The 13,334-nt window shown below is 41.1% G+C and overlaps 1 protein-coding gene across 2 annotated transcripts in view; it reads right to left on the bottom strand.

Moving 5' to 3' along the window:
• Window positions 1–6,074: 6,074 nt before the first annotated feature.
• The window catches only part of VLDLR (very low density lipoprotein receptor), a 31,789-nt gene continuing 24,529 nt past the window's right edge, over window positions 6,075–13,334 (bottom strand). The window contains exons 12-19 of one of the 2 annotated variants that reach the window (XM_052644632.1): window positions 12,381–12,499; window positions 11,672–11,811; window positions 11,197–11,338; window positions 10,222–10,368; window positions 9,142–9,225; window positions 8,680–8,760; window positions 7,647–7,816; window positions 6,075–6,734 (exon numbers count right to left, since the gene is read on the bottom strand). In XM_052644632.1, coding sequence (XP_052500592.1) covers window positions 6,699–6,734; window positions 7,647–7,816; window positions 8,680–8,760; window positions 9,142–9,225; window positions 10,222–10,368; window positions 11,197–11,338; window positions 11,672–11,811; window positions 12,381–12,499 — 919 coding nt within the window. In that variant the 3' untranslated portion in view covers window positions 6,075–6,698. The remainder of the gene's footprint in view (window positions 6,735–7,646; window positions 7,817–8,679; window positions 8,761–9,141; window positions 9,226–10,221; window positions 10,369–11,196; window positions 11,339–11,671; window positions 11,812–12,380; window positions 12,500–13,334) is intronic. The other variant, XM_052644633.1, reaches the window with a different exon arrangement.

Here is a 13,334-nt window from a genome sequence, read left to right on the forward strand (position 1 = left end):
GGTGTCTTTGTCAGGTTTTGGTGTTAGGGTGATGGTGGCCTCATAGAATGAATTTGGAAGTTTACCTTCCTCTGCAGTTTTCTGGAAGAGTTTGAGTAGGATAGGTGTTAGCTCTTCTCGAAATTTTTGGTAGAATTCAGCTGTGAAGCCGTCTGGATGTCATAGCTTTTCTTCCAAGGATCAAATGTCTTTCAATTTTGTGGCTGCAATCTCTCATGATCAATTTAGGATATGCCAATTATAAAGTTCTAGAACCTTTCTGAAACTGTCCTGTAGGTCCCCTGAAGCCAGTGAAGGAATGTCTGTTCTTATCTAATTATCTAAAATCATCCTCCAGCATTTATAAGCCCTTTTTGGGAAATCACAGTACTCATTGTTTGGGATCAGGTAAAAAGGCAAATTTGCTTTTAGTTTTAAAGAATTATTCTCAGCCTAACTTTCACTTGTAAATGGGTGAATTTAAGAAAACATAAATGACAATGGGTTTAAACCATACTCTGTCCTCAATCAACCAGGAGGCAAGAAATTCCTCTAAATAAGAGCCTAGAGCATTAATTAAATATTCAAACCTGCAATTTAGTGTTCTTCCACATTTCTCAGATTACTGGCCCATCACATTAGCTTAGCATGATAAATCCAAAGATCAAGCTAATCTCACCTTATGGAGAGGGGCAAAGTTTAATATCTTCTTCCCCCACTGGTTAAACAGACTTCTGTGTATAACCAGTGAACTTGAATTAGTCATTCTGGCTCTTTAATCAGCAGAAGGTCACACATATGAGGATTTCTGCAGAGCTCATAGGTACAGCACCATTAATCTTGATTTCCTGGAATGAAAAAGATTTCCAAAGGCTAGAATTTCAAGGGGAGACCTCAGAGGGAACACTTGCATATAGGATTAGTATGAGCGCAGACCAAAATCAGATCTCCAAACAGACACAAGTGAAGAATTTTAACTTTACTTTTTTAAAAATTGAATTATGATAGTTTTTGGAGAAATAAATTACAATTTTTTGGCACTGAAAAGGAAATAGCAGCTGTTATTTGAGTACAGCATTTTATAAATGTTGCCTTTTTGCCTTAGGAAGACTCTATGCAAGTAGAGGTTAGGATTTTAAGAGAAGAACAAAAGTTTGGGTGGTAAGCAGCTTACCTATGACTGTAGCTAGTCTAGTAGAGTAGGAAACACCCACATTTACATTTCTCTCACTGCAAAGCTGGTATTCACTCAACACTTCATTCATTACGTGAATCTTAAGTTCATTAAGGACTCTCTGTTGAGCTTTAAAAAAATTTGTTTTTTTTGGCTGTACTGCACAGCATGTGGGGCTTGCCTGGTGGCTCAGATGGTAAAGCGTCTCCCTGCAATGTAGGAGACCTGGGTTCAATCCATGGGTCGGGAAAATACCCTGAAGAAGGAAATGGCAACCCACTTCAGTACTCTTGCCTGGAAAATTCCATGGACGGAGAAGCCTGGTAGTCTACAGTCCATGGGATCTCAAACAGTTGGACACGACTGCACAACTTCACTGCACTTACAGCATGTGGGATCTTGGTTCCCTAACCAGAGATCACCCCCCTGCATTGCATTGCCTGCACCAGGGACGTCCCTTAGAGACTTTTTTTTTTTTTTTTTAACAGTTTCTCTTCCCCTCAATTTCCTTATTTTCTTCTCACTATTCCCCGTCCCAGTTTCAAGGTTTAGCACCCAAACATTTAGGAGCCATTGCTTGGAAAGTTTCAGATGGATTATTTATCTCTAAGGCTCACAAAAATTTAGCCTTATCATAAATGAGTTTCAATACAGACTTCTTAAGAGCTGATGAGCAGAAAGTATCAAAATGATTTTTCTTGCTTGTCAAGGCCTGCCTTGTCCTGTCACCCTGGGGCTTCCTCCCTTCAGGGCCTGTTCTCTGTCATCCTCAGGGATGAAGCTCTGGCCCAACATTCCTTGGTAATAGTGGCTTTGATTTTCATTTCTCTCATGAGAGGTGGAGAGGCAAGGTTTGAGAGGGTGAAATATTGGCTGCCTGTGGTGAGACACTAAATTGACCTCTAAAAATGGCAGAAATGGGGCGTCTCTTATTCTTTCAACTTGATGTATCCAGATCTGTTTCCTAGAAAGCAGTAACTGAGCCATCTTCAGCTGAGGAAAGGAGAAAGATTAGGGTAAAAACTTTTGGAAAAGTTCTTTAGAAAAAGGAAAGGCTATTAACAATTTGGGCTTCCCTTGTGGCTCAGTGGGAAAGAATCCACCTGACAATGCAGGAGATGTGGGCTCCATCCCTGATCCAGGATGATCCCTTGAAAAAGGAAATAACAACCCAACACAGTATTTCAGCCTGAGAAATCTCATGGACAGAGGAGCCTGGTGGGCTATACTCCAGGGGTTCCCAAAGACTTGGATATGACTTAGTGACTAAAAAACAATGACACAACAATTCTCTCAAAAATAAACTTTATTTAAGTTACATGTACAGTTTATTAATAAAAGAAATATTTATCTACAGGTCAGCAGGATGGGATGTGTTCCAACATGTGCCTCTAGAATTCTGAAGATCCTGAGCATGATAACTGGTTGTATGCTCTGGACTTCTGAGGCCTTACATACTCTTAAGTCATATTTTGGTATCAAGTGACATTTTAAAAAACAAGAGTTTTGTCAAAGCCAGTCATTTCATTCCAAGAGTTCTTTCCCCTCTGTGCATGTGTGAAATGTGAGCAATGCCCTGGTCTCATGGGTAGATTCCAGAATACCTAAGACCCAGGGTTAGGTATTGCATCATCAACCCATGGACTCAAGTCACAGTTCTTTCTGTCTTCTTGGGCAGGTATGTCCTTATGAGAACCTTAATATTTAAGATATGTTGTGTTATAGTTTGTTTTCCCCAATGTCTTCATACACAGGAATGATGTTGCATGCTTATAAATTCCTTTGGGGACTCTTTATCTTTCACCTTGTAATCCAGTGATCTACGCTACTTCCCATTGCCAAGGAAAATAATTCTGGAACTTTTAGCATCTTGTAGGCCTGGCACTGAACAAACATTTATTCTGTGCCAACCTGACATGGCGGTGCTAGTGTTATACCCTCCTCGTGCTGCCATATTGGAAGCCAGTTACTATGGGTGTCTGAGAAACTGCGGAAGCATCCAAGGTCATTAGTAAAGGAAACTCAGCAAACACATAATGTGACATTCAACTTAACCTTTACACAGCACTGCCTCTTTGTCTGAGAGGAGTGCCAGTAAGCACACAGGGTTTGGAATCACCCATTATTTGCCACCTCAGTTTTCATATCTACAAATTGGAGATAATACTTACCTATTCAGGTTGTTGTGAAGATCATCTTTTATGTTTTCCAGAACTTCCACAATTTAGGTCCATTTAAGCTGAGGACCCCAAATGAGTGATAAAGACCAACAGGTTGTAGTCCTCATTCTTGGATATAAGTTGTTACAGCCAAAGTATAGATGTGTTTTAAGAGCTTCCCCACCATTAAAAGCAAGAATTCCAACTTCTATTGGGTTCACAATAATAAACTGCTTCCCAAGGTGAGAATTCTAGGAAATTACTCCAGTTAGACTGCATGACACAGGCGCATACCCCCATCAGGATCTTCTGCTTGGGCGTGAGGATAGTTAAAAGGTAGTCTTCAATTTAGGTCTTCTGTTTCTAAGTGTTAACTGAAGAGGCAGTTCTTCCAGTGCCCTATATCTTTGCTATTTAAAGCCTGTCTTCTCATTTTTTGAGAAGGGTTATCAGATTTCCAAAGATATAAGGAACAGAAGCAAGTGTCAGAGTTGAAGTCTCCAGTTTTTTGCCTTGTGTTCATCAAGAATAGAACACCAGAGGCTTGGTAATGATACCGAGGCTTTAAAATAGCTGTAAGAATGTTTTAAGAGCTGACTGAACAACTAGGAATATTTCTGACCAAACAGATAGCTTGCAAAGGCCATTTAAAAATTTGGACTCAAAACCTTGACTGAATTTCTTTACCAGAGGCCACAGATCTGTTTATCATCAGTCTTTGTAGCAGCTGGTAAAGTCTCTAGAGGGCTTCCTTTCTGTGACTTGCATGACAGGCTCATTTAACTTCAAACATCCTTCTTTAGTGTCTGCTAAGCTTCATTCTTTACCTCTTAATTAATTCTCATTTCCCATATTAAACTCTAGAGATATAACAAACTTATGCCAATAGGTTTTACATTGGAGTCTTAAAGTTCTTGTGTGGCTCCCGATGCACAAGGCTCTAGTCTCCCATGAACTATTACTTCATGCTGAATTGATTAGCCATGTAACTGTTCTAATTTCCATAGAAATATCTAGTTACCACATTTCTTCAAGTGAGTATGCACCTCTTAAGGTAGCGTTTCTGTCCTTGGTTACTTCTGTAGAGAGCAAGGTGAAAGAATGAGATGCTATAGACTCTTTGAAGGTTGGAAATTGGGACCTAAAACCTGGAAGTCCTACCAGGGACTGGAATCCAGGAGATGATGGAGGATCTGCTTGGGTTTATTCTTAAAATCTATGGCTTTGGGCTTTATAGTGGACTAATATTGTAAAAACCTTATAATGGGAAACACTGGTGTCTTTAAGCTTCCAAGGAAGGAATTCTGTTTTGCTTTAAATGAATAAACCTATCAGTGGGTTTTATACAAGAAGAAGGTCAAAGTCCCAGTCAACCAAATGGCCTTTAGAGTTTATATAGGATGAATGCTCACCTACTCATAGAACAGACGCTCCAGACACCTCACAGGAGCAGGCCACATCCTGTTTAGTGTAATGACTATTTGCAGATGAAGCAACAGGTGGCAGGCAGAGATGCCTACCTTCACAACTTCATCCTTTTCCTCTGTGTGCTTGACCTCCACACCCCCACAAAAAAGGTCCACACCAGAATTCACTCTCATCCATTTGACTGGAGTCACAAGAGGGTATCTATTAAACAAGATGACAGAAGCACCTTCTCATCTAGGATTATTGATCTCTTCACCTAAGCCACAAGCCAAAGGACAACTGTCTTATTTACATTCCATATGCAAGTGGACTCTGACTCATCCACTGATCCATTTAGCTCTTCAAAAATATCTTCTCTTCTCCTTTGGCTACTGCACTGATCAATCTGCAAAGATTGCAGCTCCTTCTGCAGTGGACCGTCACCTTGCTTTGGGCTTGGAGTATCTTCCCAGGGTTAAAGCTTTGTTTCTTCCCTTGCTTGCTGGCTTCCTGAGGTTGAAGAGAAAGAAATGGCCCATCTGATGGAAATCTTACACAAGTTGTCAGCTACTTTTTCTTCTACCCAGTGTCCTTTTCTACTCTTCATATTAAACGTTTGGAAAATTGTCCATAGAAGGAATTCATTCTATGCCAGCAAGCCTGACAGATTAGATCATCTCATAGATTCTCCATGAAGTCACTTTAAAATAGTGATTTTCAAATATTAATTTACATCAGAATCACCTGAAGGGCTTCTGAAAACACATATTCCTGGACCTTGCTCTCAGAGCTTTTGATTGAGCAGGTCCAGAGTAGGGCCTAAGAATGTGCGTGTTTAACAAGTTCCCAGATGATGTAGATGCCGACCTTTACCCCACTGAGAACCACTGCTTTAGACTGTTCAAGAATGGCACTGACTGTTACCTCCCTAGCTGTCTTCAGGGTCGATGGTGTAGATGTGTAAAAGAAGAAAGTTCTTACCCATGCATTGGAAGGCACTTTTCCTTGAATGATACATAATTTTAGGACACGGAAATCTGAGACAAGTACAGAAAGAATTGATAGAAATCTTTAGCATATGTTACTGAATCAGGAAACTAATTGGAGTAGGAAATTTCCTCAAAGGGTTCTAGGAACCGGCTAAACTAGCTTCTTTTACCAAATGAAATATTTGGGGAGGCAAGTATTAAGTGGTACCTCATTCTTTTAGTACTTAATTGTAAGAGAAACAAGCCATATTATAGGCTTCATTATACAACATCAACATCTAGAGCTCATATATTTAGTTAGAACACCTGATACTACTCAGGTTGTTTACAGAAGTTCATCCTAGATGAATAGGCACAAACCATGGTTAAGCTGCTTGGTTTAATTTTTTTTTTTAGCACTTGGAAAAAAAATGTACAGTAGTTTGAACACTTAGTCTTTGCAAACCTCCATTGAGGTCAAAGATTTCATTCATACGTACAAAATTAGTTTACAAATTTTTTTTTTTGGCAATTTCACCTTAGTAACCCGTTTTATCCTATTGCCATTGTCCCAACCATTGAAAAAGTTTACAATAATTTACATAGAAATATTTTCAAAGTGCTTAAGAATAGTGATTGTTCTCTGGGATATTTACAGATGGCCTATACAATGTATGTACAGGTGGTATACACTATAGCACAAGTTTCGTTGCTGGAATATGGCTTTCGAGGGAAAGTGCATATTTGGCCAGAGGTGGCAATACTGTCTAGAGATTCAAGGGTTACAGATACTTTTGGTAACCACATCCAAAACTGAAGGAGAATGTGGATGGGAATATTTACAAAAGTAATATAAAAATGATTAAGTATACAAGCTTGATCCACGCAAAGATATCTTGATGTTCTTCCAGATGGGAGGAAGAAAGAGGCTTCAGCTGCTGGCTTGGTTACCATTCCAAAGTGGGGGGCTTCACTGGTTCAGACCTCAAAGGTCGTGACTTGTCTCAGAAGTCAGGCTAGATCATCGTCTGTGCTTACAACTGATATCTGTGGAACAGAAAAAGCATGGCGTGAGTTTGGTGATTCCTTTGTTGGTAGCAACTTCATTTTCTAAAGCAAACCTTGTTTTTGAGTTGTTCATTCAGAGACCAAAGGTGCCCAGAAGGGAAGCCAGACCCCAAACTGTACTGAGTTGCATCACTAATGCATTTTAACTTGAATTCAACTATATTTACTGGGTAGAGAGAGAAAATAGTGTGACTGATTCTGCCTATTCTCCTGAATGATCTTAGATTATGGATAAAAATGTGAAAAGACACACATGTGGCATGAACTGACCACCACTCTTGCTTCACCACAGCTCTGCACTTGTTTTGTTCAGACTGTTCCAAAAGTGAAGGCTAAACAATCCATGTTGGTTTCAATTGAAGATCAAGTGACTGACTCCAGTGTTGAAAGGAAGGATAGCTCTATGAAGTGGGATAGGTGATTTTCAAGCATTTGGTCATCTTGGCTACACGAACCTTGCTCAATACACTGACTTTAAGTCATCCACCCTATAGGCACCTGCTTTAAGTTCAAAAAGGAGATCTTTGGTTCATGCTAATATTTACATGTAGCTTCCATAACCCAAAATATCTTAAATTGTACAATGATGTCCTTAAGTTGACTTGTCATTCTGTTCAGGGTAGACAGTTGTCAACTGACTTAAATTCTAACAGGCTAGACTGTCTAATCTTCCGGGGGTAGATGAAGTACCAGCTTGACCAAAAAGTTTGTTTGGGTTTTTTGATAATAGCTTATGAAAAACCCAAACAAACTTTTTGAGCAACCCAATATTTGGTGACTCCATGGTTCTCATGGCTCTTTCCAGCCCAGGCAATCACAGCTTGTGTTGTGGCCTCCTTTCTAAAATGTCTGACTGCAAGTCATGTACATAAAGACACAGAGCTGACTTACTGCTGGGTACGTGTGTCCAACAGAAGCACTGTGTCTACCAATGTCTATTGATAGGTCCTCTTCAGTGGTCTTCAAGTACACAGGATTGTCAAAGTTCATGCTTTTCATGTTCTTATGTTGCCAATTCCGCCACATCAAGTAGCCACCTACTGCTGCCATTGCTAAGAGCACTGAAAAAAAGTTAGAAGGTGACTAACCAAGGTCTAGTCTCAAAACATACAAAAAAGGAGGATGCTAAAGAATCCATGATTGTTAACTAATAAACTCTTCATGTTTTAGGAAGCTGGGATGACTAGAAATTAGAATATAAATGGGGTAGGAGCTTAAAACAAGATCAGACCAGAGGTTGTATTGTTCTATAGCCTCTGATGCATAGACAGAGGCTAGACACCTCTGTCTGGGCAGTTGTGGAGTCCTTGGCTCCTCCCCAGGCTGATTGAGTTCAAATTTCAGAAGCTTCTGGAGAGTTCTTCAGATGGTCCTCCTGATGAGTTAGCTAAGCTTGGAATCCCATAATTTAGGATAAAGAGACCACTGTAGCATAGTGCCTCACACTTCACATGCCCTAGAATAGTGTTAGAGGTTCTTCTCGCTGGGCTTGGAAAGGCTTAACTATTTTTAATGTACCTTCTATAACTCCTCAACAAATCATTTAAGAACTCATGTATCTCCTCTGTATGAAGCATTATACATATTTCGAAGGGGAAGAGAAAAGTGCTCTTCACTGGAAGGGACTTATTATGAAAGGGGATAAAGCCAGACAAACAACTCTGAAGTAGAAAGCAATGAGCACCTTGTACATAACAACTGAACGATCATGCCTGCCAGTTGCCGTGCTAAGGACACCACTGTAGAGAAGGTTATGGACTCTTAAGTGAGCATGCCAGCTTGGGGAGGGGGCAAGGGTGATTCAGTGTCTGGAGTGCTGTGACAGTACAAGGAGCTACGGGAAGGGCCTCTCTAGATGGACTAGAAACAGCCATCCAGTATCTATGAAGTTCCTTGGATCCAGATGTGTGGGGAATGTACTTACAGAGGGGAAGGATGGCCCAGGCAGCAGAAGTCCCTTTAGGGGGAACATTGACCTCCGATACTGCTGTGGTCAAATTGATCCCTACAGGGGAATAAAGGGAATCCGTTTAGGAGGATCTGAATTCAGACTTAGAAATTCACCCACCTGGTAGAGAGCCTCATGCCCTCTTGCATCCACCACTGCTGCTCAGTATCTACTCCAATTGTATACCAAGAACAACTGGTCTAGAAGTATTTGAGAGTCTCATGTTATAATAGCCATTTCACGAACAGCTCCCTCACAGATGTCTTACTAAGTCAGGTCAGGCTAAGAGCTGCAGGTTCTAAGTCTTTGGAGTTTAAATACAGGTTACCAATTAGGGGCAGAACAAGGAGTTAAAGGCTGCATTAATGATATAAGGGACAGGTACAATGAGTGTGGCTGTTAGTTGAGATTAACCGTTTGCAGTACTGAACCCAATACCTCCAGGAATTAGTCCACTAGTTGGAGAAATTTCCGCTGTGTTGGTGTCTTTTGTCTCATTGTAATTCACAGTAGTTGCAGTACCTGAATTATAAAACCAAGAACCTGGTTAATGCCAAGGTTCCAGAGTGGCTAGCTCTTTAGTCCAGACAAGCCATGTGGTGGGTTATTTTAACACTGGGAAATTGACAAACCACTGCTGAACCGAGTTGCATGGTGGATGTGTCAAAACTAAGGGAAACCTCAGCAAAACCACAGATACACATGTCTTTGGGCAGAACTGTAAGCACTGGGGATTTGACAATTTGAAAAGATATACAGCCACACTTAATGACCTCTCTAGGCAAAGTCCCAGGTTCCTGGAAGTTGCAAGAAATGCTCTCAAAACCATATTACCAGGCATACTAGTTTCACTGTCAAATTGTTTTGTAATTGCTTTCTCAGTAAACTGAGCTTGTCCCTGCAGGGACTCAGTATCATGCTAATAAAAACCTCACATTACGAGATCCTAATTCACAACATGTAAGTTTTAATTTGCCACTTAGTCAAAAGCTAAGGACAGGAGACCAAGATGCAAGCTTCATTTAAGTATGCGTTTAAGATAATGTCACCCACTGGGGCCAGAAGTTTTCTTGGAACCCTGGCATTCTTTAAGCCTTATTTCAGACCCTTTCTCTGGAGGACAATGTTAAGACTTTAAGAATCTGCAAGTTGGCTGGGTCAGTGCTGTCATGGGACTAATTGGTACAAACTGGTATGTGAAGTCGCGTCGCTCAGTCATGTCCGACTCTTTGTAGCCCCATGGACTGTAGCCTATCAGGCTCCTCCGTCCATGGGACTTTCCAGGCAAGAGTGCTGGAGTGAACAGTCACCTATAAACTCATCTTATGTGAGTTAGAAGTCAGTCCTCAAGGAATGATGCGAACTCTTGGTAGAGTTGGTAGCAGATACGTTCTCTAATTTATTCCAAGAGTGAGTTAAAACAGAATTCTTAAAATCCAGGCTAGTTTTCATAGCTAGTGTTTTATCCTATTGCCTGTTGTAGGTCCTGCTTATGGTTGAAAAGGAAGAAAGCCTTACTTTGGCACTCTCGGCCATTCTCCTCTAGATTGTATCCATTGGGACAGGAACAGGTGTATTTTGGAGAGTGGTCATTAATCTGTGGGGCTGGCAGGCAGAGGTATTCACATCCTCCATTCTCCACATCTTCTTCACACCAGTTTTTACCTATTCAGAAAGAAAAGTCTTTTCAAAATGGGTCTTCCAGTGCCTGCTACACATAAAGCTTGGTTCTAGATGCTGAAGACATGAGCCCTTGTCTTTAAGGATTGCTCTGTCAACCCCTAAAGTTAAGCCAATACTCATGAAGGATATATAGTAGGAGTACAGGCAGCATGCTCTAAGGACACACAGAGCCAGAAAACTTCTTGGAAGTAGGAAAAGAGTTATGCTGTACATAGATGCATCGAGGGAGGAGGTGGGAAAAGAGGTGAGTGAGCAGATCTAGCTTCACTATCGGTCCAAAGCTTGCAGCCAAGGCTCAGAGGAAGGAGAGAAGCATGCTCTTCTGGCTTTGTCTCACTCCCGCAGAATGGGAGGAACCCAGCTATGGGGAGGCCTAGAGGTTTCATTTAGCTAGAACCAGTCATGTATTCTGAGCAGGAGACCACATGCCCAGATGTGTTTGAGCATCTATACAGTTCCATACAAGAGGTGTCATGGTGGAGAGAGAGGGAAAGGTGATGGCATAAAAGCTACTTAGTGCAATAGTTGTAGCAAGAAGGAATGAATGCCAAGGGGGATGGAAGGGATTGATATAAAAGTCAGGAGACTGACAGTTGGGAGGGAAGCTAAAAGCTGAAGTTCTGAAGCTCTTTGACCTGTAAGTTAGACTATACTGAGCACCAGGTCTGAAGGGTTGGAGGGAGGGTCCAGTGGGGGGAAATTTCCATCGCGGAGCAAGTGGAGTTACTAGGGAGCTGCTGATACCCAGAGGGCTCTGTGTCAGGCTGCTGCCCTGAAAGTAGCCAGAGGGGCTCTGCTTCCCCACGATACCTGATGGTTGTACAAGTTCGTGATAGACAATGATGTCCTGGGCATCATTAAGGTTGTTAACTAGAGTGGCCAGCTCCAAGCCAGTGAATTTATTGGCACCATAGACTGCTTCATTTTCCCCATCTATCCAGTAGACACGATCCTAAAACAGAACCCCCAAATTAGTATGTACATGTAGGATCAACATGAGTCAGTCTCTAAGGTCATTATTATTTACTGCCAATTTAATGGATCAAATTTATTTAAGGCTGGGTGGGACATCAGATGTAAAACTCTAAGAGAAGCAAGTTCAGGTTCTTAAAATGCTATGAGGGATCAGTATGTCCACTGGCCCAGGTTTCGGGTGATGGCCCAGGTTTAGGTTTAGGTTTCTCAAGTCATGCCCCTCCATCCTTCCCTCCTTCCCCTATTCTTTCTCTCCAAGCTACTACAGTAACTTAGAGGTATACGCTTAAATGTGAGACACACATCTTACCTCAAATATTGTGAGTGCCAGGGGATGAGCTAGGAATTCCAGAGACTTCAGGACTATCCTGCGATCTTGGCCATTCAAGTCCACACTGGATAACATGTGCAATTTGGAATCCAGCCAATAGAGGCGGCCCTTTATAAGGTCTGGTAGGAAAAGAATGGTCAGAAGTCAGAACTGGTCTGCTTCCATTTAAAATATCTAAGGAATCCAGCACTCTGCTTTCACTGTTCCTCCCCTAGCTGGGGTTCTTAACAGGGTTCCCCAAATCTTGTGAAGCAGCATGCAGAATCTGCACCCACATACACCTGGGGGGACTCAAGGGGTACCTGAGATTGTCAAAGTAACTGACTCAAGTATTAGTGACATCATAGAAGTATTAAAAGAGGCCAGCATTTTGTTGTTCTCCCCTTAAGGAGCCAGGAGTACCCTGAAATTCAGGAAATGCAAGGCACCTAGGTCAGGAGTGTTTATGATGAGAGTTCACCTAATTCATGTCACAGATTAGCCCCAGATGGGTAGAAAAGCTAGTAATTATGGAGCAAGTGATTTGCTAAGTCCACCATTCCACTTGCACAGTTTGGTTCTTCTCATCACAAATCCCTGCTTAAGAAGGAACCTTAGAGTTGTCTGCTATAGTCCAGCATTCACTATAGAGATTAGTAACACTCTGCAGACAGTTGAACCGTGGTTGAGGAAGGAAGAAAGCACATACCAAGTGTAATTCCGTTAGGCCACTGGATGTCCGCTGTCACCAGCGCCCGTCTGTCAAACCCATTCATTCCTGCTTTTTCAATTTTAGCTGGTTCACCCCAGTCTGACCAGTAAACAAAGCTGGGAAGAATTAAATTAGAAATCAGCTTCAGTGGTTTGGAAGGAATAAAGTTGCAGCTTGAGATATACATGTTCAAAGAGTAAATGGGAAACTCTAGAGTATAAATTGTACCACTTTAAGGGTCAAAGTTATGTTCTGGGTAAACAAAAGTTAACACTCTGGATCAACAAGCTCATTATTAACTATATTAAACTATGTAACTCTGATATTAAACTATGTAACTCTGACATTAAACTTCAGCCCAAAGTCACAGGTTATATATTTCCTTTATGAAAGGCCAATGCTTTCAAGAGAGTAAAAGAGGAGTATCTGGCAAGTTTAACAGACACTCAGGGCTGGGCTGTGTTCTAGGGAGGCTTCATGGGAGTCAATTGTGATTACTACAGCCTTGGTCAAATTGCTAATAGCTGCTTTCCTATATTATTTAGGGGCAATTTGGAGGAAGTCCTCAGTGAAATGTTTCTAGAGAGGTTTATTTATTTTCATTGGACTTTCAGACAACTTGCACACTTAGATGAAAGCCTAGAGATAACGTGGTTACCAAAATCCTCACAACTCATGTGACTGCTTAGGTTGGATCATTCAGAGCTAACCTGATAAAAGTGTTCAGACAAAAATTAAATCACTTGCATTTAGAAATGAGCCTACAAACTATTACATATAAAATGGATAAACAACAAGGTCCCACTGTATAGCACAGGGAACTATATTTAAAAATATCTTGTGATAAACCATAAGGGAAAAGAATATGAAAAAGAATGTGTGTATATATGTGTGTGTGTGTATATATATATATCTCCATATATATATATCTCCATATATATATCTCCACAT

This window comes from Budorcas taxicolor, chromosome 8, assembly GCF_023091745.1.
Source record: "Budorcas taxicolor isolate Tak-1 chromosome 8, Takin1.1, whole genome shotgun sequence".
Classification (NCBI taxonomy): Eukaryota; Metazoa; Chordata; class Mammalia; order Artiodactyla; family Bovidae; genus Budorcas; species Budorcas taxicolor.